Source organism: Chenopodium album, chromosome 16 (genome assembly GCF_948465745.1).
Source record: "Chenopodium album chromosome 16, dcCheAlbu1.1, whole genome shotgun sequence".
NCBI classification, from domain to species: Eukaryota; Viridiplantae; Streptophyta; class Magnoliopsida; order Caryophyllales; family Amaranthaceae; genus Chenopodium; species Chenopodium album.
This window is the reverse complement of record NC_137849.1, coordinates 33,116,894-33,141,221: the sequence shown is the minus strand read 5'-3', so window position 1 is coordinate 33,141,221 and position 24,328 is coordinate 33,116,894. Positions and strand designations below refer to the sequence as shown.

Genomic DNA, 24,328 nt, shown 5'->3' with positions numbered 1-24,328 from the left:
TTGAGTAAAAAGCGTCTTAAACCTTAATAAAATGGTCTTTTGATTCAATTTAAGGGCTTAGACACATAAAACTAGGTGACACTGACATGTTTTGAGAAAGAAATAGTTCATTTGATAAGAAATGTAGGAAATGGGCTAAATAGAAGTCATATAGGTCATATTTGATAAAATACATATTGTTTAGCCTAATTAATTAATTCTAACATAACTTTTTTGTATTTCAAGTTTTGCAAGGTACAAAAGGATGGCCCGTTGACAATCAAGGAACTTAATGAAGTTCGTGACATGTTGGCGTCTTTTATCACCTTCAACATGTAAATGTCATTTTAATTATAAATTTATGTTAACTTTTTAACTATATATTATTATTCATTATTTACTTACTATCATTTGTATATATTATAACACGTTTTTTTTTATTGTATTGCATTTGGGAATATTTATATCTATACATATATGAATTCTTGTTTTTAATATTATTTGTATCTTATTATAATATTTAATAATAATATTATTATTAGTAATTATAATAATAATATTATTATTATTAGTAATTATAACAATAATATTATTAATTATTTTATTTAATATTACTGCTGGAATTACAGGTATTATTGCTGGAATAACAGGGTGTTTTTTTTTAATATTATTGCAAGAAAAAAGGAATATATATATATATATAAATATAAATATATATATATATAATTGAAAAGGCACCGGTTAACCGGTGCCAAAAACTGCTGCCACCAAAAAAAAAATTGCGCGGGACTATATTTAAGGCACCGGCTAACCGGTGGCCAAAATAAATTGCGCGGTTTATGGCACCGGTTTTGAACCGGTGGCAAAAATAGGGGTAATTGGCACCCCCCACATTGTAATCAGTTCAAACCGGTGCCTTAGGCCGGGTTTGAACCGGTGCCCTTGCTGTTTTTCTACTAGTGTTAGGTTTCTTAGTGAGAGTGCCTAGTTCGGTGTATCTGCTAGGAAGATTCGGCATCCTGTAAAGAAAAGACTTAGAAAAGAATTCCCTTTCCCAAAGAAAACAAAATAATACAGTTCTTGCATGAAATAGGTTCAATGTTCAATCAAACAATTTTCTTATTTCTAAACACATAAATACATATCCTCAAGCAATACATTCATGATTAAACATTCACAACCTAAATATTAATGCATACAAGGACATGATTATTTCTAACTTATGTGCCCAAATTCTTTCCTACCCATTCTCACCAACATGCTTTTAAAACCGTAAACACATAATACTTACCTTAATCCTTGCTTTCGTGCAAAATGAACAAACTAAAAATATTTTTGACTCTCTTTAATTTAATTTTTTCTAAAATAATAGGGAAAAGACCAAGAAGTTTCGGCCAAATAAAAAAAATTTCAGACCTTATTAAAATTATAAAAAAAATATAAAAAATAAATAAAAAATAAATAAAATAAAATAATTAGAATAAAATAGAATAAAATTAATTCTCTAAAAATTTTACCAATAAATAAGTACTTAGCCAAGTTTAAAATTAAAACACGTTTTTGGCTTAAGTGGTAATAAAATCTCAACCAAAGCTCCCAGATACCACTTTGTAACACCCTAGAAATTCCTTTCTTTTAAAATACATATTTTGCCCTTTTTAAAACCTTAAATAGGAATATCTAAGACATTATCGCCACCGTGAAAACGGCTAAGGCAACTATCAAAGACACACAGCGGAAGACTAATTTCAAAACCATACAAAACAAGTCAACTTGAAAAGACAATCAACAAAAGTAAACTCAAACCAAAGTCAAACGAAATAAATAAAATCAACCTACAACTTGGAACCATTTAAGGCCCTTATTAAAATCAAAACTGAACTCAAAACTCTTTTCGTTAGTCACGCATAATAATTAAGTTATAAATAAATAAAGCAATAACACAATCATAAACTTATAGAAACTAGCATGATTCGCTCTTTACTCATGCCCATTCATGAATATGCTTCATCACCTGAAAAACTTATCTCTACCTATTTCCACTACTCTCCATTAAAAATGGGTCATCATAGGGCCATGATAAAGACAAGGCCAACAAATACACAAAACACACAATCAGCAAAGCTGAGTACATAAGCGTAATTAACACACTAGCATACAATTCCCTATCAACACACGACTTACCTTGTTGCACCTTTTTTTCAAGCATACAACATTCAATAAAAGTTCTCACTAGACACTAAATAATTTATTTAGCGTTGATTACGCATCGAACGGGTTTCCCACTAACCTCTCCCAAATAAATTGAGGTTACTGACATGGGATCTAACCGTGCCAGCATCAAAACCACTCGTAAGTGGCAGAATTCCTGCGCATAATAATAATAAAAGGAATGTACAGCGTCCTGTAGTCCAGTAGAAGTTATGGTTAAATATAAAACCCCATAACTCCCCCCATAAGTTCATACTCAAGGTATATACGTTTCAAGAGTTTTGGTGCGTAATCTCTTTCACTTTACGTTATTTACAGATTATTAAACTCGGTGATGACTCTCAAACCATAATCATTCAATCAACAATAATTAATCAAATAATTCAATATAACAATTTAATTCTTGAATAATTAGTGACCATATAATATTAAATGTTGAACCCTTTTTAATTCTACTTCGGTGTCAAAAACACCATAAATGCATGAAGCGCCACAAATTCTATCCCTCGGTGTTAAAAACACCTTAAGTGCACTAAGGCACCAACATACAATTTATTCCTGGTATACATAGACACTTATATAGCTCTTTCCTCATGCTTATAGCATCAATAAAAATTATATGAACCATAATAAAATTCCTTTTCATTATTCCAAACCAAATTAAACTTAGTTTAATTAAACATGCCCTCTAACATGCCGCAAATAAATATGAGGTTCATAAATAATACTCCAATTATTATTTTCCAATCAATAATCCATCACAAATAAATCATCCTCATAATCCATTCACCAATAACATCCAAATCATAAATTCCATTCCAAACCTAGCATGATACTTCTTATAATCGATCAACCACATTTAGCATGCTAATAGATCAATATAATTATGCTAAGTACGCGAACGTACCTTGTATACGATCTTAATATCGCCACAATTAATAAAAATCGCTCACTTCAAAGTCTCCTACAATTTAAAATTATAGAAGAGTATTAAAATCCACGCTACACAAATTTCCACCAATATATACTATTATAAAACCCCTCATAATTTATTTAAAACATCATACTTTAATCCCAATTAATGGGTAATTAAAATTCTTTAAAGAAACTTGATTTTTAATGCTTTACCAAAAATTCCAGCACTATATTTTAATTAAAACTTGCTGTAATTTAGTCTTAAAACACTTTAATCAAAGGTTTACACCATTATATATCATAATCCTTCAATAATTTATAAATCAAGAACCTAGGGTTTCAAAAATTGGGGCTTTTTAATTAAAAATATAATCTAAAAATTAATTAACATAATACTTATAATCAAACATCAAAATCAAATCCCAAAACTCATAATTAACAATTAGATTTAAGCATAGATTAGTTTTTAACAATGAAGATTTTTTTTTTTTTTTTACATTCGGAAAAGGGGAGGAAGAAGGCAGCGGCAACCACCACCCCGGATGCCCGCGCCGGTGGCTACCTGCTGCCGGCGGCTGATGCTGCTGGCGGCGGCAGCCACCTACTGCCGGTGGTCGGCAGTGGTGGTGGGAGGAGCAGCCGAAAAAAAAAAGAAAAGGGGAAGGGGAAAAAGGAGAAAGAAAAAAAAAAAAAAAAAAAAAAAAGAAAAGGGAGAGAAGTTTACCTTGGGTTTTCTCCACTCTGGGAAAAGTTGATTTGCCTCATATGTGGGATATTTATACCCCTTCTCTAGAAACCCTTCTCCCAAATCTTTCCTCTTTTAATTTTCCTAATCCCTTCCCTAATAAAACTTTACTTAAAATAAAACTTTCCTAAATTACACCCCAACTTAATTAAAATAATTAATTAAATAAACTTTCCTTTTATAAAATATTTCCAAACTTATTAAAATAAATAATTAAACTACTTTAAATAAAACATTTCAATTTAATTAAATACTTCTTAAAATACTTATTTTAATTAAAATACGTATAAAAATACGAGGTATTACATGATGTATCTCTCTGGAATGAATTCAATATCCTCGACCTCAAGAACATGGATTATGTGCCTGCATAGAATTCCCCTTAACTCAAACAACTTACACGAGCAACAAAAGTCTCCTTTCACTACATCTATACTTAAGTTGAATGACTTCCACCTTTTCCTCCAAATTGGGTAAACGACACTGATCCTAAGCTACCCGTCTTGTTAACATTCATGTTTAAGACCATTACACTCCTCTTTAACCTCACTAAATTTTGCATTAGTATAGGCTTTGTGGAAGACGTACTCAACTATGATACTTTTGTCCACATCAAGGGGCTTAGTCACACACTCAAAGTTCATGATTTTTTCCTCTTCAACTTTCTCTTTCATTGTTGCCTCGTATTGCTTCACAAATTGAGTCAACCCTGAATTCAAACTCACGTATGTTTTAAAAACTCTATTCATTCCTTCACTTCTTCGTGTGGACGACAATCCTGCCCAAAATGTGTCCCTCCAATATCCAGGAGCCCAACGATCTCTTATTTCATACGCTTCATTCATCCAAGTATTTTGTTGCAACCCAAACTTTTGTATGATAAGTTGCTAATCCTCATCAAACTCGTCGGGATCAAGAAAGTCATGCACAGCTGCTCGTATGGCCACATCAATCTCCTTCCATTTAGCATGACTTCCAAGGCTTTTTGCAGCATTCTGTAGTAAATGCCATAAACATAGCCTATGGGGAACCTTATGAAATACAATTTGCACCACCTTTCCAATTGCCCTACATTGATCTATCAAAATTATGGAAGGTGGCTTGCCCATGCATTCTAGCCATTGCCTAAAAACCCACACAAATGTATCGGAATCTTCGTGTGAAATAAGGGTAGAGGCAAAAACAATTGATTTACCATGGTGATTAACCCCAACAAACGGAGCAAATGGAATACGATACCTACCAAAAATAATTACATATAAACAAGGTTACCATATGCTTTCAATAAGATGCAACAACATTATACAATCAAATCATTATAATTTGCACCACTAAACACTTCTTATTTCAAACAATATTTATATTATATGACCTATGCAAATTATAATTACAACTAAACAATTCGAACAAATAGCAAAACTATTTTGAAAGTAACAAAAGTATTTTTTTTTCAGTAAGAAAAGTTATTTTTAAGTAACAAACTCTATATTTTTTTTATTGTGAAAAACTCTAAATTCTTAAATCATACCGATTCGTTGAAAATGTGGTATCAAACGTAATTATATCACCAAAATCTTTCCAAGAAGCCCTACTTCTAGCATCTGACCAAAATGCATTCATTAATCTCCCCTCTTCATCTCTTTGTATTGCACTATAGAATGTACTATCGAATTCCTTTTGCACACGAAACTATTCCTCCAACGCAATTGCATCCCCTTGAAACCTAGAACAACGTCTTTCAAGGTTGACAATATTCCTAATGTCCCTCATGTTATAAGATATATTCTCATGTCCACCACTTTCAACTAACAAGGCATTAAAAGATTTGTTAATACTAATCCCTGCCTTGTCTAAATTCATGACTCGTTCACAAGTAGGTTCATCTACACTTCTATAATTCACCATTAAACGGCTACATGATGGATCAATTGAGTGATTGTGATCCAATTTACAACCACATACCTGCATCTTCCCATCTACTATACGAGCATCAATAAACACTTTGCATCCTGTGACGTTTGACCCTTTGCTCAGTTTACACCCCCCCCCATTTTACATTTAAATCTTATTCATTGCATCATATGGTACGTTGTCTCATACTTCCCTACCCCTATTCGAGTAACACCGTCGTTCTTGAACTCATCCATTAGTTTGCTAGTTTCAGTGAAGAACATAAAACCCTTTTTGAAAGCATAGTTGTGGCAAAATTGGGCATACTCTTCTTTGGATACAAAGGTCATTCCAACTTCTGGATCATTTGCTATTCCCCGATCCTCTTCTTCACAGTCCTCAAACACCTCATTTAGATCAATGTTTCTTTCCAAATTGTCCTCCACATTTGCCATTACACTACAACCCAACCTTGCATAGCACAATTAAACTCATAAATTATTTCCCACTATAATTATATTATGTACATCTAATAATACATAATTATACCACTATAATTATATTCATACTAAAAAAATTAATATCTCACTAAAATTGCTTAAAAATAATTTACCTTAAAAACTCATAAGAAAGGTACATTATACATTATTACCTACAAAACAAAAACTTCCAAATTTTATCAAAAATAAATCCATGGATTGGAATTCCATTACAAAACTAAAAGCATATCTTCTTCAACCCTTATAACCTCAAACCAATTATATATCCTTGTAAAAATCATTTTCATCAAATATAACATATTTCCTAATTTACTCGCTACAACTATGTCAAATCAAGAAAAAAAACTTTCAATTATACATTTTAAACCTAATCAATTGATTAAAAAACTTACTATCAATGTCACCCGATAAAATTTTGACCTTCTTAATTCAGTTTCGATTCAACGAATGACTAGAACTTCATTGGCCATTACCATAGAAATTGTTTCTAAAACCATATAACATATCTTGGTCGAGGAAGTAATATTTTTTAACAAAATGGCGCCTTAATTTCATCCTTTACCGCTGCTCTCTTTTTAGGTGGGAATCTCACACCTTTTTACTGCTTAACTCTCCCGCTCAACTCTCTTTCTTTCTTTCTTTTTTAAGAACGTTGACGTTGCGCAATTTCATTGGATGTATATGTGAGGATACACATAGACTTAGGTCCTGTTTAGTTCACCTGATTTAAGCTGATCTGGTCTGGTCTGATCTGATCTGATCTTATCTTATCTTATCTTATCTGATCTGATCTTATCTTATCTGATCTTATCTTATCTGATCTTATCTGAACTTATTTTTTCTAATCTGATTTGATCTGAACTTATCTTTTCTGATCTGAACTTATTTTAATTATTTCAATATTCTACTTTTAATTTTAATCAATTAACGTTTTATTATTATTATTATTTATTATTATTATTATTATTATTATTATTATTATTATTATTACTATTATTATTATTATTATTATTAGGAAAATTATTATTATTATTATAAAATATTTTAGATCCCTTACAAATATTTTAAAAGAAACCTAGAAGTATTAATATTATCATAGAGTACAAGGTAATAGACTTGTAATATTTGATAATTTTATTATTTACAATATCCCACATCATAAATGAATTTGTTTATAAGAAAGTATTAAAATGGGATCCTCAAAACCTAAATTACAGATTAAATTTTTCATAGCTTTTTGTTATATAGAAAAAAGAGATTTAACTTGTTTTTGTTATAGGGAATTTTACAAATTTTTTGGTAATGCAAAATGGTTGACTAAATTGAATTGAAAATTATCACTTCATATTCCAATATTCCGAACAACTATGGGTAACACCTCTATTTTCCTATATAAAACAACATCTTAGTGTCATAATTTTCACAGTCTAAATTAATCTCCTAAAATATTTTTCTATTCATCTGTTCAATAGGTTGTTTGTCTTTTATTTCCATCATAGGTAAATACTTCAACACTCTATGTCATTAATTTTATCATTTGTCCATTGTTTTTTTGATAATGTAGGAAAATATACATTTATTTGATTTCATGAATTTTACATTTGACCTAATGCAAGTAATATCGATGAAAATGTAAAGCACAATTAATATTTTATCTTCAGTTCATTTATTTCAAAAGAATCCTTTTGATTATAATCCTGGTGCCAATTCAACATTAATGTCTATAATTTATGCGTGAAATATTGATTCCAAAGTGCTCTTTATCATAGTGTAATGGCTGGTAGGGTAGCATGGTCTGAAGAATGTACGGAGATATTGTTGGACATATGCTTGGAGATGAAAGAATTTGGATATTTAAAGCTTAATTGGGATAGAATAGTGAGTACTTTGATCGTAAAAAGTGGAAAGCAATTCAATATCAAACAAGTAACAAATCATTGGAATGATTTGAGGAATAAATTTAAAATTTGGACTGAGATGTTGCTGAATTAGACTGACCTTAAATTTGATTCTATTACCGGTTGTCCTCTAGTTGAACAAGATGATAAGTGAATGCTATTTGTGAAGGTATGACATGTTTTAAACAAGTTTCTATTATTATCGGTGCATTGTTGGTTACTTTATTAAATTTATTTAATCTAAATTGAATCTTGTTTTTGCAGAAACATAAAGATATACCTGGAATATTCCTTAAGAGACCATTACCTCATGGAGAGAAGATGCAAGCACTTTTTTCTTAAGAGACCAATACCTTAATTAAAGGCGATAATTGAAAATCCATCAGTATTTTGTGAAGTCGTTACCTAATTGAAAGGCGACATTTAAAAATCCAACCACAAGAGGTTCTTAAATAATAATATCGGATTTATGATGTACCGTATTTGGTTCTATCGTTTGTTTGAACTGGCCACATTTTCTACGTTACTATATACTACGGAGTAATTTCAATTAAAGTAATGTGTTGCTATTATTTTTGATCTTGTAATTTTCCTTTTGTAATTTTGGTCAATGCTCACCATCTCTCCATTTCATCTACCCACTTTATATTAAATTGATTTATGTTATTTTTAATCAACCAATTAGTAATTAATCATTATGTGTAATACGTGAAGAACAAATTGATTTATGTTATTTTTAATCAACCAATTAGTATACGTGAAGAACAAATTGCTCAACAAGATCAAGATGAGATAAGTGATAAATTGATAATAAGACACACTTTTATATTATGAAAGACTCCTTGAGTTCAATTGTAATTATTTGAATATGTGCACACCCGAATTATTATGTGTAATATTTATTTTCAATTTTGCTATTTGATTTTATTATACGTATTTAAGGATTTCGAGCCCATAACAAAGAATCTCTAGAACCGCCACTGTCCCTCCATCCCTTTTTGATAGTCCTTTTTGGCTAAATTTTAGTTCCAAAAGGTTAATCCCATTTGCTTTTTAAATTCGTCTACTTTTTTGAATACCCAATGTAAATATATCTTTCCAATGTATTTTTACTACTTATTTATGCTTATTAATTCCCGTGAAAATTGCCCATACATGGCTATTAATAAGAGACGGAGGGAGTATGTTGTTATAGGAATTGACAATACTTTTTTTATTCACGTAAATATTAAATTGTTTTTAGGAAGTGACAATATAACTCTACCTTAGGAAATAATATTGTCCTAAAAGCTGTCAACATGCAATATTGTTTTAGCAAAAACATAAAGGTGGTTGAAAAATACAAGCACACTAACATATTTTCTAATTAAAAAATACATTATGGTTCTAGGAAATGAATCAGTGACAAGTTTTTAGGAAAGGAATTCACTTTATACTAGGAATTGACTACCGACAATTAATGACACAGACCAAACCTCTGTATATTTATACTAGGAAATGACATATACAATTTATGTTCCTAGGAAATGACAACCAAGATGTATTGCATGTTGCATGGTTGGCACACTTTGGTAGTTAAACTTTATACATCAAGTAATGTATATTTTTTTACTTTAGAACAACATTCCTACTCTGCATGGTTGGCCGACAATTTCATTGAATGTGAGTACTGGTAGTTTAGTAGTACCGTTTCGATTTTGTATATATAATCCTTCGGGTATTGCAATAATTCTCACACCACAACAACTTCTCCCAAATATTTTCCTTCTATTGCTCGTATACAATAGCGTCGGCAGGTAAATACTTTAACTCTTTGTTTTTATTTTTATTATACTTCATGTTTAGCTGGTGTGTACAGACAGTATTCTTTTGTTCAATTTCATGAAGATAATAAATCAAATCTTCTAAAATAAGCTTTTATCATCAATCAAATATTATTATTGTATAAAAGTTTTAATTATGTATGAATCATGTTTTATGTGGAGTGTACAGACAATATATATATATACATATATATATATATACATATATATACATATATATATATATATACATATATATTAAGAGCAACATGTATATATTGGGGAGTATCATCATGCAGTACTTGTTGGTTAACATGTGGAGGCAGAATCATATAGTGAACGGTTTTACAAAAATAAATCAGATAGTGAACAGTGGAGGGGGAAATATATTGTGAAACATAATTGATTGGCTAGAATTATTAATATAACATAAATTACATTATATTTTGTTGTATATTTCATGCATCAAACTAATAATTTCAAAGGCTCTTGATCATAGTGTAATGGCTGGTAGGGTAGCATGATCTGATGATAGTACAGAAATTTTTTTGGACATATGCTTGGAGATGAAAGCTGGTGGACTATCAAAGGTTAATTGGGATAGAATAGTGAGTACTTTGAACGTGAAAAGTGGGAAGAATTTCAATACCAAACAAGCAAGAAATCATTGGGATGATTTAAGGAAAAAGTTCAAAATTTGGAATGAAATGGAACTCAATTGGACTGTCTTACTTTTGATCCTATTACTGGTTGTCCTCTAGTTGAACAAGATGATAGGTGGAAGATATTTGTGAAGGTATGACATTTTGCTTATCCATTTTCTTGCATTATGACCTCTACAATGTTTATTTTTAAATTTATTAAATCGAAATCTTGTGCATTTATGCAGAAACATAAAGATATACCGACGAGATTCCTAAGGAGGCCATTGCCTCATCTAGAGAAGCTACAAGCACTTTTTTCAGGGTCTTTTGCTACTAGCAAATGGAGTTTTTCTCCAGGATTAGGTGGGGAAAAAATTGGTAAAGAAAATGAGGAAATGTCTGGGGATAATGATGAAAATATAGGAGCTATGGATATGAGTAGGGTAATAATTAATTCGGGTGATGAACAGAGCATTTCACCTCCTAAAAGTACCTCATTGGGGAAACGTAAGAGTGATGGGTGTACTAGTAAACTTAAAAAAAAAACAAGAGTAGTAACATTGACTCTTGTATAGAGTTATTGAAAATTTCTATTGAAAATAATTGTAAGCAAGGGAGTGGTAATAAGTATAAAGATGTCTCGGAAGCTCTATACAATATTGAGGCTATTGTTCAACAAGGAGAAGGATTTATTTACCAATGTATGAATTTTCTTCATCTTGGCGATAATGAAGATTTCTTCTTAGGTCTCCGAAGTGATGATCAGAAGATCATGTATTTGAAGGTGGCATTTCAAGATCCATCATTAGGAGGTCCCTAATTAGGTTTATCGGGTTGATGAGTTTTCGAAATTAACTTTGTCTTATGTTTTCCTATGACTTGTTTTGCAGTTTCGTATGTTCTTTGTTAGTTATTTGATGTTATTCTAGTTTTAATTAAGGTTCTACATATAAAGCTACTATTTTTTCTGACCTTTAGGTTTAAGTAGCTTCATGTGATGTTATTGCATTCGAAATTAGTCTTTATTTAAAAAGTCATTGTTTATATTATTTTAGAAATTGAATGATGTTGGTATTTTGTTGATTTATGTTGTAGAATGGATAACACACTTCCACTGTGCTTAACAATTATCGCATTGGAAGAGCTAAAGAGACTTCTTACACCAATTGAGAGATTGCCTTTAAGGTTAGGTGGAGAATCTGGTAGCAAATACATAAACAGATTACTACATGTCCATCCTGATTTATGCAAAGAACAATTGAGATTAGATAGAAACATATTTGTGGATCTTGTTACTTGCATGAAAAATAAAAATTTATTATCAAATAGTCGTCACATATCTGTGGCTGAGCAAGTAGGAATATTTTTATATATCATGGCTAAAAGGCAGTTCTTATCGTGATGCTACCGGTCGATTTCAACACTCCGTTGCAACAATTGGGTTGTACTTCAAACAAGTATTGCAAGCAATTGTTCATTTGTCTACCGAGATCATAAGACCATACCAAAGTTTGAGCAAGGTGCCAAAAAAAATAAGTGACAACACAAAATATTGGCCATATTTCAAGGTATTAAGAAATATTATTATAATCTTGCATTGCCATTTTATCTTTTTATGCATGTGCAATATATAATTGCGTATAAAATGTATCATATCATTAAATGTTTATGAACTATTAGGATTGTGTTGGAGCATTGGATGAGACTCACATAAATGCAGTTGTGAGTGATGATGATGGTGTGGCATATTGAGGGCGTTCAGGAAAAAAACATGGAATGTTTTGGCTGCTTGTTCCTTTGATAGACTTTTCACGTTTATCAACGTTGGATTTGAAGGTAGTGCTCATGATATTACCGTATGGAACCATTGCTTAACTGTACTAGAATTTCGATTTCCCCATCCACCTCTAGGTATAATTTAGAATAGTATATGTTTTTACTCCATACAATAACACTATACTAATATCCTGTATAACTTTATTTTGTAACAGGAAAATATTATCTAGTAGATTTTGGATATCCGAATATCGTTGGATAGAGTCCAATAAAAGATAAAGATATTAGAACTCATATGCCCGAATTTCGAAATGGTCCACCACCTCAAGGCATACTTGAACATTTTAATTATCTTCACTCTTCACTCCGAACAACGATCGAGAGATGTTTTGGACAATTAAAATCTCGATGGAAAATACTGACAATGATGCCAAATATGGACACTAAACATCAATTGGCGATTATGGTTGTTGCATTCACACTTCACATTTTATTCGATTACATGAGTTGGATATACACATTGATAGTGGTATAGAAATCGAACCAAGAGCAGATTATGATTTGTTTAACGAGAATCGTAAGGCTGTAATGAACGAAGTACAACTTAATATAGCGAAGGAAATTTGGAACTTCTTGTAATGGAAATTATATTTGTAAACGTTTATGATTTGGAGCTTATAATGAAATTTTAATTATTATCGTTTATTGTTTGTGCTATTTTTTATAATAATAATAGTAATAGTAATAGTAATAATAATAATAATAATAATAATAATTTGTATTTAATCTGAACTTATTTTTTCTGATCTGATCTGATCTGATCTAAATTTATTTTTCCTGATCTGATCTGATCTAAAATTATTTTTCCTAATCTGATCTGATCTGAACTTATTTTTTCTGATCTCATCTGATTTGAACTTATTTTTTCTAAAATAAGTAAAAATAAGGTGAACTAAACAAGGCCTTAGTCTATGTGTATCAGCTCTCCATTCAGCGTATTTTATACTATTACAAAACATTCTTATATTGTACCACTTTATTTTTTATTTATTTTTTTTTTTTTATATTTTAAGTATTCTTGTTGAGCGTGATTCACTGATTCCCTCACAAAACAGCCATTGCGGAGGAGAGAGAAGGTCAATCAGCAATGGATTCCAACGAAACAACCCCTCTTCTAAAACCCACATCCGAAGAAATCACCCCTTCAACAACAATCGAAGAACAAGAAACACCAACCCAACAAAATCGAAGATCAGTGAAAACAAAAGTACCGGAGATTGAACTCCATGTTTATCGACAAGGAAAGGGTCCGATTGCGGTGGCAAAATCAACTCTTGGTGGTTGGGATCAAGATCAATTAGAAGTTCGAGATATAATGGAGGAATATGGATTCAAATGTATTTATGCCTTTAATCCTAATGATGGTGGTCGTACTGTTCCGATTCGATTTCATCCTAAGAATGGCCGCTCTTTGCTTACTTATAAAGATGGCTCTGTCATTTCCATTGATGGTGAACCCAAGGTTTTCTTCATTCCCTCTTTTTGTTTCATTTTGTTTTTAATTTATGATTACTTAAAATTTGCTGGGATTTTGTTATTAATAAGGTTTGAATTGGATTTGATTGATTCTACTGGTTTTCTTCATTCCCTGTTATTGAATCATTTTGTTCTGAATTTATGATTTCAAAAAAATTGCTGGGGTTTTGGGATTTTGTTATTAATTGGGTTTAAATTGGAGTTGATTGACTCTAGTTTTGGAATTATTGAGTGGTCACTAGAATTCTAGTTTTGGGAGTTTTACAGATTTGATTGCTTTAAGATTTTCTGGGTATTTGTGGATTGTTTTAAATATGATTGCTTTAATTTCAACATCACTTTGTTTGGTTCTCTCTATCTCTCCTCATCATATATTAGTGTGATTTGGTTTGATTGATTTTCTGGGTATTTGTGGATTGTTTCAAATCTTGTAATTTAATATTTTGGTTTGAAAGTTTGAATTAGGTTTGATTCCTTTAAGATGTTGGAATTCTAGTGATCAATAGCGTGGTAATTGATTTGAATTTTCTAGCTTTATGCCTCTGAGCTTAAGTGATGAACACCTTGACTTTTATTTATAATTCATAGATTGTTATGTTTATAAGGAATTTAGGATATATGATATGAGGGGCTGAATGGTTATACTTTCGACGTTCCAAAATAAGTGCTAGCCATGAGGCTCCATTATTTATGAGGTCGATGAGGAGAGATAGAGAGAACCAATTAGGCAATTACCAAACAAAGTGATGTTGAAATTAATTGGAAATTGCCGTAATAGGGAAGTGTTGCAAATATGATGAATAATGAATGCTAGAAGTAGGTTACTGTATTTATAGCTCATTTGATATGATGGGATGCATTTGTTTTGAATTTCGTTTTGTTTGATTAATGTGGTGATCATGAGGTTTTATGTGGTAATTAAATAGATATCCAATTTTTAATATTTTGGTTGCTATTGGGTACTCGTTACAACTTGTAATTGGTGAGGATCGGATTGATTTAGACACTTTGAGAATTTTATGAGGTATTAATTCTTAGAGAGATATGTTTCTACTTAATCTTTAGTGTTCGGGATGTCTTTGTCATTAGTCTGATGGAAATTAGCATAAATAATAAATTGGATGATTTAGATGCAACAACCCTAATGAACATGACCCCACTAATGTATCATCTCTACCAACAACAATAAGAGTACTTTTAAAGTCAATAATAATGATAAAAAGAGAACACTAGTAAAAATCTCCATCTTTGAAACTAGGAACTTCATGGTATATGAAGTTTGACACTTTGTCTTTCTGTTCATCGTAAGTCTTGATATACAATTCTTGATCTTTTTAATCTTCAGAATCTTCAATAGTGACAACCTGATAAATTGGGTCTTGGACTTTAGTGACTTTTTTCCTAGTATTTGGGTCCTCGGGCTCCCTAATCATCCAGTCATCATTATCAGATGCAATATCAAGAGCCATCTCGTTAAAATCCTCTTATAAGTTTTTAATTTGTGTTTTGATTCTTTGCTTTTTTAAATTTGAACAAATCTTGGAGCCCTTCCACAGACTTACCATTTTACAAAAATCCGTTTCATTTTTGTTGACAAAACGCAAACTCAAATTTTATTAACTCTAAGCAAGTTTATCCATCAATACATAGGGGGCGATTTCCGGAGGGCTATGCCATTCCCAAACCTGCTCAACACCAAAAGGGAGAATTCTAGCTACATGATGTGCTACACTGTTTCCTTCTCTCTTAATTTGAGAAAAACTAATGGAGTTAAAGTGCCTACTCAACACAAGGATGTCTTCAAGGATTGAATCAAGCTCAGTGCAGTAGATAGTAGCCCTGCATAGTTTCTTTACAATCAGATCACAATCTGATTCAATCACCACATCCCTCAAACCATACTTTCTGTCCAGCCTCAGAGCCATAACAATGCCTTTTGCCTCAGCGATGCTAGGAGACCACCAGGCCTGCTGTCTACGAACAGCAGTAAAAATAACCTCTCCATGATCATCCCTTGCCACAACCCCGAGTCCAACCCATCCTTCAATATTCAGAGCTGCATCAGAATTTAACTTGACCACATTCTGAGGTGGAGCACTCCAAACACACTGCTGCTGCTGTTTTTTGTTGTTTGGTCTAGCATAAATTCGCTGAACATATCCAATCTTGCCACTCTGTCCACCAAAACTCCATCAGGGGTACTCAATCTTGCCACTCTGTCCATCAAAACTCCATCAGGGGTACTCTTGTCTTCAAATATTTTTTGTTTCTCTCTACCCAACCACACCACGCTAAAATTGCAGTCCTCCTCTTCAGCTTTTCATCTACATCCTTCCAGCCTGCAATCATATCACAGTCTTTGTTTCCCCATCCCACAGTAGGAAAGCACATCCTGCATTTTCCTATAAGTGCTTAAATCCGTTTCATGGTTTCCAAAATGTCTGTGTTTTTGGTCTCCTTGCCGTTGTTAGCCATACGTGAAACACAACTATTCTCTTCGCTATCAAACTAGGATTACAAGCCTTAAAGATACTTTTGTGCTGTTAGCAAATTAGGATTACAAGCTCCCCTAATCCTTGGTGAAAACTCTGATGTAACTTTTATCGCAAGCAAGGAGCTTTCCTTGTGCTGCTTCCATCTCTATATTATGTCCTGTTGTTATGCTTGTGTCTTAACTAAGAGAGATTATATTTACGAGTTTGTTACCAATCCCAATGGTTGCTATTAACTTATTTGTTCTCCTTGGTTTATAAGCCTATTGACTAATCCTGTTATTGTTGTGATTTTCTTGTAGGACTCCATGATCAAACCTGTTACAAGGATTGTTGTTGGTGTGGCCCTTATGACAGTCTTGATAGCTGTTGTGGTAACTGAATCACCGGTCTGGGCTGAAAAATTTAACATGAAGGGATGGAGAATCCCTCCCTGGGTTCTTACCTGTGCGATCATTGTTTTCACTCGCATGAGGAAGAGAACAAAGGAATTTTTGCAGAATCGTGGCTGGTGTTAACAGGCCTTGTTACCTTTTGAAAGCTAACATTCTCCCTCCTTTTTGTTCAATATTTTCTCCAATAAGTTCACGTGTACTAAACAAGAAATATAGATTCTCTATATCTTGTACATTTTTGCCAAGGTAGTCTTATGTGTAGTAATATTTGCTGATTTTGCTCTACAAATTATACAGTGTTTCCAAATACAGGTAACTCTATGCTACCAATGATTTGAAGGTGCAACTCAACCATCCATAAATTCGAGCTAGCAATGTTGCAATTATGTCATTTATTGTTTAAAATAAAAATACATAGTTTATGGTTCAATGTCTTCATACTTCTCTCCTTTTCCAAGTATGTCATCTCCCATACTCGATATCCAATCTTAATTATCTCATCAATCACTACCTATATACTATTCTTAACGCCTAAGCCAAACCCTATTAGATAGCTAACCACTTCAATAGAGTACACCATCCAAGATAAAGGAACAGGAACTACCATTATTCAATAGCCTATAAGAAAAAGGTCACATTTTCACAAAGGTAATAACAATTACTAGAAGTGTTCTACATGAAACAAGTTAGTTGATAAGCCATCTTGCGAAAAACAATATGGGGGCAATTTTAAATGGCCATACTTCCTAGATTCTTTTTGGTGTGTAGAGAGCTGCAAAGACAATGATGTAGACAAAATTTTATTTTAAGTTTTGTATACCATCCCCAATATTTTAACCAACTAAGCTAATTGACATCCTCTAGTTGACATCCACAATGTTAAATTCTTTTACACTCGGTAGAATGGGAACCACCATCAATTTCAAAGATAAACTAGTATACAATACAAATAGAGTCGGTCATTTCAACTCTTAACACAAACAATTGACAAATAACTTTCATTTTCATTATAGTGACATCCCTGTACATCAGCCATATCATTGTGTGGGAAGAATATATACAAACAACACCCACATTTACACACAACAAAAGGATCAATGTTGCTCTAACTTCTATTAGCCTTGTAAAACACCCATCGGCTAGTTTTAGAAGGAAAAGAAAACAAATACCACATGAGGTTGCTGCACTCGAACAAACATGATAACCAGCCGGCAATTTGGCAATTCTAACCAAAGCATTTAAAAGGAGCCTGTCCGAGCCTGCAGGCTGTTAGCTTCCCTACTAACTAGACATCAATATCAGTTCGCTTAGATTTGGAGTAACTGAACTCTGAAGAAATATTTTGATAGATTCTTGCGAAACTATAGTTCTCAGAATTGGATACAGGTTGTTGAGGGTACAAAGTGGGAGGAGGTGGAAGATTACGTTGAGCTGGAAGAGGAGGATGGACGTTATGATTGTACAGATTACTGCTCAACCTGCAATATACATCATGAGATTAAAGATTACGAAGAGGATACAAATGTCTGGATTTAACTAACAATATCAAACAGAGAATGTTTCAGTTTAATGTACTAAATGTCAACTTAGATTACAATGTTTGGTGCCGATGCCCTAAGAAAATCAGAAAACAAGCATATGCCACATAATGACATAGTATCTCTTACACACTGCATATAGCACTCCATGTTCGTAGATCAATGAGTATAAATAAGAACAGTACATCAGCTTCCTTTCATTAAAGCCCCCCTGCCAGAAACTTTCTTCAAATATAAAGCCAATGAAACTACTTGATGATGTAGATAATGTATGTAACCAAGTATCAACCAGCAACTGAAATATTTAGCAAATGATGAAAACATCAAAAATATAATTTAAAAGGGGAACTTGACTGTTTTTGAGGTATTTTGCTAATATAAATCCACATGGTCACATGTGTACCTTTTCACCCCTTCCAGTAACCCTGAACTCATAAAACCTCAATAAATTCAATGGAAAAACTTCAAAAACTGAACCAGTTAGTTATTTGGAATTTATTGTCAGGTTGCAAATGCTCATGCTGTGGCAAGACCGCAAGACATTTTACAGAGCATATTTCAAAGTACAAGCAGTTCGCAATCTTACACTAATCAACCATCAACTCATCGCTCCTGATTTTGCCAATGCAATAATCTTTACCAAGCCATGACCTTTGAAGAAGTTGTTTTCTTCATTTCTTCTTCATTTTTAAAATTAGTTCTTACTGTTCTGAAAAACTGAAATTACAAATGCTTTGGGCTTGCTTTTCCACTAAATATAATAAGGTTTTACACGTTAAAAATTGCCCCAAGAAGGGTTCAGTAGTGCAATAATGGGATACTGCACTGTAAAATAAATTATACCCTCGAAGAGAGATCACTTTCGTAGAAAGTTATATGACTTGGCAATCTCTGTCAGACCAGTTTTGTTCCTTTCAAGGTGGTAAAAACAAGAAGTGCAGTGATTAAAAAGGAAAGCATAAAACAAACCTTGCAGATGGGTGCAAAATATCGTCATCACTTGAGATTTCAGTTGAATGCTGACTAGTTCTTTGCGAGGTAAGACCCCAAGGAGATGGTGCAGGTATTTCATCGGCAAAATACCTCCTCCTGATCAACTGGAAAAAAAAAAAGGAAACTTGTCAATGTTAGCCTTCAGTCATTCACAGTTCACACTACTTACATTAATTATGATTGTAGAGTGGAAAGCGCAGAAGGGAATAGAGAAAAAGAAACCCAGGGACAGCATGATCAGACCAAAATGGAGATAATGTTCAAGGTTACCAAATGAAAAAACTTCATCAGAGCCTCCTTATCAAATCTACCCTCCTTGGCAGCCTATGTAAATACAAACAACAGATATCAGATTCCATTAAATATGCATGATTGGAAAAATGTCAGTAACATAAACCATCCAGTCATAACAGAACTAATCCTCACACAGTCTAGTCAAATCTGGAAGAAGTGAAGATAAAATGTAACTCTCTAACAAACACTTCTTTGTTAATGAGGCAATACAACTAATGCAGTCAGAAATACTTCAATGACTCCAAAGAAACAGATGGCTGTAAATATTAAACCAAATGCAAGGGCTTTGTGGCAGTTACTAGGAGACTCTTTTTTCCCATAATGAATATTTGCCACACACACACGTGCACGTGCACACAAGCACAAAAATTACTACCTATACACATGCACATAAACTACTGCCTACACACACACATACACACACACAGAGTAGTCCCAGTGTTTTTGTGCATGTCTATAAATCCCCTCTCTAGAGCGATACCTACTTTTCTTATTGTTTTCTACAATAATGCAAACAGTATTTATTTAATAATTTTAGCCCATTTCATCATAAAAGTTTCTTATGATAGTGTTATATATTATCATAACCATGGACTGAAATTTGGAATTACATTGCAAGAATAATGCAAGAAGGGGGAGATTGATGATTAAAGTCTGGAAGTTACAGCCATATATAAAATAATTCCACTTTCGAGAGATGAATTTTCTCCCAAGAAAATTTCTCTCTCTGCATGATAATCTCTCCTTAGTTAGCTTTATTAAATAAAGCTTTCCCCTACTAACTAGCTGTCTTTTCCTACAAGCTATTAGACAATTTTGTTATGCAACTTCCTAACTTCCCCTTCTCCAAAAATTTCAATTTATAGCATTTAGCTTTCACTAGAGAAGCATGCAGTTGATATAAATTCTGTTTTTGGGGTAGGAGACATTTTAAACCCTTGGTAATGCAGGCATCTTACATGTACCCAGATATAGCTTTCGCTACATATGCATTATAAATTCATTCGTGAAATAAGAATCTCACTTTTTCCCAGGATCCCTCCCCTCATGTTTAGTGAAAGTAGAAACAGCTTATTAAATAAAGAGGAAATTCCAGTACGAGCAAATATAGGCCAAAGTTTGAGACTTTGAATACTTACAGCAATATGGGCTGAATTTCCAGGAAAAATTGCAGTCGTTGGAAGGTCTTCACTAGATGAAAGTAAACCTTGCTTCTCAACCCATTGCCTAGCAACATCAACAAGATTACCACTGCTGCCTCTTTCACTCTCCTTTGCTGTGATATCTGCTTTGTTGCTGATTACAATATAGGGAACAGGAAGCCCATAAGGCCCACCAGATGCCAGAGGTGCTGAGAAAGTCCCATTTGCAGTGACCTCAGCAGCCCATTTCTGTAGGCTTGATTTTGTCCTCTTTTGAGAGATGTCATAAACAAAAATAACACCTGCAATAGTTCCACAAAAGATACGAGCATAAGCCAGCATGATAATATGCACACATTCCCCCCTAGATGATACTACTTGAAAATTTGAACCTGCCAAATAAGTTAAGTTATTTTTCCTTCCATGGAAATAGATAAGGTTGTAACTAAAAATGCTTCCTCCATATATGTGGAGTCCTGAACATTCAAGATTCCACTATTCGAACATTACCCACTAGGAAGTTAATAAAAAGTCATTTATCAGAGAGTTAATATTCAGGAACCAAAGAAAGCAACACTTATACAGAATCCAGCCACCTACTGGTTGTTGTTCATCCCAAATCGCACACACTTCAAATTAGATGAACAATAACTAGGGAGGCCAATCAAAATGCAGAATATGGCCTAGTTTTTAACCCAGATAAGCAAAAATTCAAAATTGCCTATTTACCAACTTTGGTGGATAGGAGAGAACTATTAAGCCATTAGACTGGGGCTTACAGGGACATTCTTCTCAAAAGAAATACCTTCATCTATAATATGTGTCAAAACACATCTCCATTCTAACACAATGGGGGTCCCAAAAGTTGAATATAACCGGATATAAGGACAGAATTTAGTGTTCTTTTATCAGTAAAAGAAAGGAATCATGGCTTCATTTGCATAACCAGCTGCAGTGAAGGATACAGTAGAAGCAGCAATCTTAGGTTATCGAAGTACAATACAGGAGACAAGAAGATTCATACAACCAGAAAGGCAGAAATAAATGATGAAGGCTCCTGGACATTTTATTTAACATAGCTGAGATGGATGTTCCACCTCCTATTCTCTTAGAGATGAAACTGGTGAAGCAAAAGTCCTGACCTCTAAAGATCCGTCCATGGGTAGTAAGGTACAGAAGCTGGAGATTTAGATGAAAAGAAGTTGAATAACACTCTTATTTAATTTCACCAGCAATTATGAAGCAACAACAATCCAATAATCACTAACTGTGTGAACACTCACCCATGTTAGAACAATTAGCTACACGTCTACATTTCCCTCATTCCAAATGATACAATTGCGTACACATGATAGTATTTAGAAACTGAATTAGTGATAAGAAGTAACTGCACTTTTTTTTTTTTTTATCAATTGAGTTTTGAAAATTAAAATTAGTTCAAGTTAAAACATACCATACAATGGTTAATGAATTTTTTTTTTTTTTTTCAGTAGATAAGATATAAGTATAATTTATATATTGCTCTTTCATTTTTATCTAGATGCATCATGAAGCATGAGTAGACGAGTAGTCAACAGATTGTTGACCACAGTGTCCTTAATTGCCATACTTTCTCTGGACCCATAAAGCAAAAGGCTCCTTTACCATTCACTTGTGAATAGAAAAGAGATCTGCAATCTTTGTAGCGTTCATGCCCACAAACATCCCAAAGTTCCACAAAGAAATCTCTATCTACATCTCCCTCCAAGCCATTTGATGAGCTCACAGAACTTCTATAAGTAATATGCTGCCACCAAAAGAAAGAATAGGTCCTTAAGAAAGTGGAACAAGTTGTTGAATAAGTGCATAACCTACTATATGAATCTACAAAGGTTTAATTAATTTAATTCCAATTCATAAGGCCGAGATAGCAATATATATTCCACTGTTCTATATCACCTTAAACTCAGGAAAAGAGCATGAAGTGCACCTTAACTGAAACTGCACAACCAATTGTTTGGGGAGGACGTGCTACTGCAGAACCATTTAGAATGAGATGGACAAGTGATGTCTTACCCACACCTGCCAAGTCAGCCAATTTGATGTTTCATAAATTCACAACCAATGCAGCTCATTTGAAGAGAATACTATAGTGAAGGCAATAAGTTGCACAATGAAAAGTCCATATCTGAGCAGATAAATTATCTATGTAACAAACTGTAAACACAATGAAAAGTCCATATTTTATCTTACCTCAAATCAAACTATTCATAATAAAGAAGGAAAGATACAATTGCAATAATATGGTGAATTTATTGCTTAAACTGAATTGCATAGAATAAACAGCAGTTTTCCGATTTTCCCAATTTAACATCGATTCGATGTCATAAACATTGCTTGAACCTCCAACAATGTCTACCTTCCATGCACTTACATCATATGGATAGGTCTAAAGATTAAAAGCCGCTCCGGCAACTGTTTACCAAAACACGGGTCTCCGGAGATGGGACTAAGCAATACTACACTATCATGTTTGCTACAGCACATACAGTTAAAAGTTCATAAGTTCATAACACAAAAATGATCAGAAATGCCCAACAAAACCCCACAAATAAGATTTATAACCATTTCTTCAATGTTCATAACTAACTAATTATAAAATCCACAAATGAAATAATAAGAGGAAACAATAATATAAATCATCATATCTTCTTCCAACCCTATTTTCTTCCAATATTAAACAAGGTGTAAACTTGAAAAAATCAACATAAACCCCACAAAAAAAGAATCAATTGTAAAGATAAATGAACATCAATAAATCAAACAGCAAAAATAAACAATACCCAGAAAATTTCAGCATCAAATTAACTACTTGATGATAAAAATAATTACCAGAATCTCCCACAACTAAGACACGGACCGTGCCAATAGGGGGGCCGCCATTGTTATCCCTGATTTCTCTCTCTCTTTCTCTCCAGAACATCTCGAATGTCAGATTGAAGAGCAGCAGAGTTAGAACATCTCTTCACAATACAAAAATTGATTGAATGTCAGATTGAAGAGCAGCAAAGTTCAATGAGAGTAATTTAGGTCAGTTTGGTGGATTTTTTTAGATGAAAGGGAAATGATTAGACGTTGCAATCTTTGGTTTGGTGACTTCTAATGCAGTTCCTGCCTTCCTGAGTTCCTGGTGGTTGGAGCACTAAGATCTGTGAATTCTGGTTCGGTTGCACATTTCAAGTAACTAAATAGGGAGTACCTATTGTGATTTGTGAATGTGTGTTGCTACATCTAGGCCCTATTTAGTTGATCTGATTTTGTCTTAAATAATTGTATCGGTGTTACCATGCTCGTGTTACCATGCTCGTATAACCAAGTAACGCTTGGCTTGGTGTAGTTGGAGAGGAATTTACCTTGTAACCTTGAGGTCACAAGGTCGAATCCTCTCAACTGTGGTACTTGAAGATGAGGATCTCTTACCCTTATCCACACTTCCAAGTGCTTGACCTCTCATATTCTTGTATGAACAAACTTATTTATACCTCAAATAAATAACCCCTTTAACCCTCAAAATTAATTTTACTTCTCTTTGTTGACTT

General features: G+C 33.0%; 2 protein-coding genes across 3 annotated transcripts; one reads left to right on the top strand and one right to left on the bottom strand.

Moving 5' to 3' along the window:
- Positions 1-13,466: 13,466 nt before the first annotated feature.
- Positions 13,467-17,092, top strand: LOC145585133 (uncharacterized). The gene is made up of 2 exons (XM_081641867.1): positions 13,467-13,882; positions 16,691-17,092. Exons 1-2 carry the CDS (start codon positions 13,508-13,510, stop codon positions 16,904-16,906), a joined length of 591 nt encoding a protein of 196 aa, XP_081497993.1. The 5' UTR covers positions 13,467-13,507; the 3' UTR covers positions 16,907-17,092.
- A 675-nt stretch (positions 17,093-17,767) lies between these two features.
- LOC145586387 (small GTPase LIP1-like) lies at positions 17,768-24,007 on the bottom strand. Of its 2 annotated transcripts, XM_081643217.1 has the most exons (7): positions 23,622-24,006; positions 22,720-22,811; positions 22,395-22,536; positions 20,748-21,052; positions 19,585-19,638; positions 19,291-19,418; positions 17,768-18,261 (listed from the first exon to the last, which is right to left on the bottom strand). In XM_081643217.1, exons 1-7 carry the CDS (start codon positions 23,710-23,712, stop codon positions 18,069-18,071), a joined length of 1,005 nt encoding a protein of 334 aa, XP_081499343.1. In that variant the 5' UTR covers positions 23,713-24,006; the 3' UTR covers positions 17,768-18,068. The 2 variants fall into 2 exon arrangements, with proteins under 2 accessions (XP_081499343.1, XP_081499344.1); XM_081643218.1 differs by lacking the exon at positions 19,585-19,638 and having other exon boundaries at positions 23,622-24,007.
- Between the last annotated feature and the right edge of the window lie 321 nt (positions 24,008-24,328).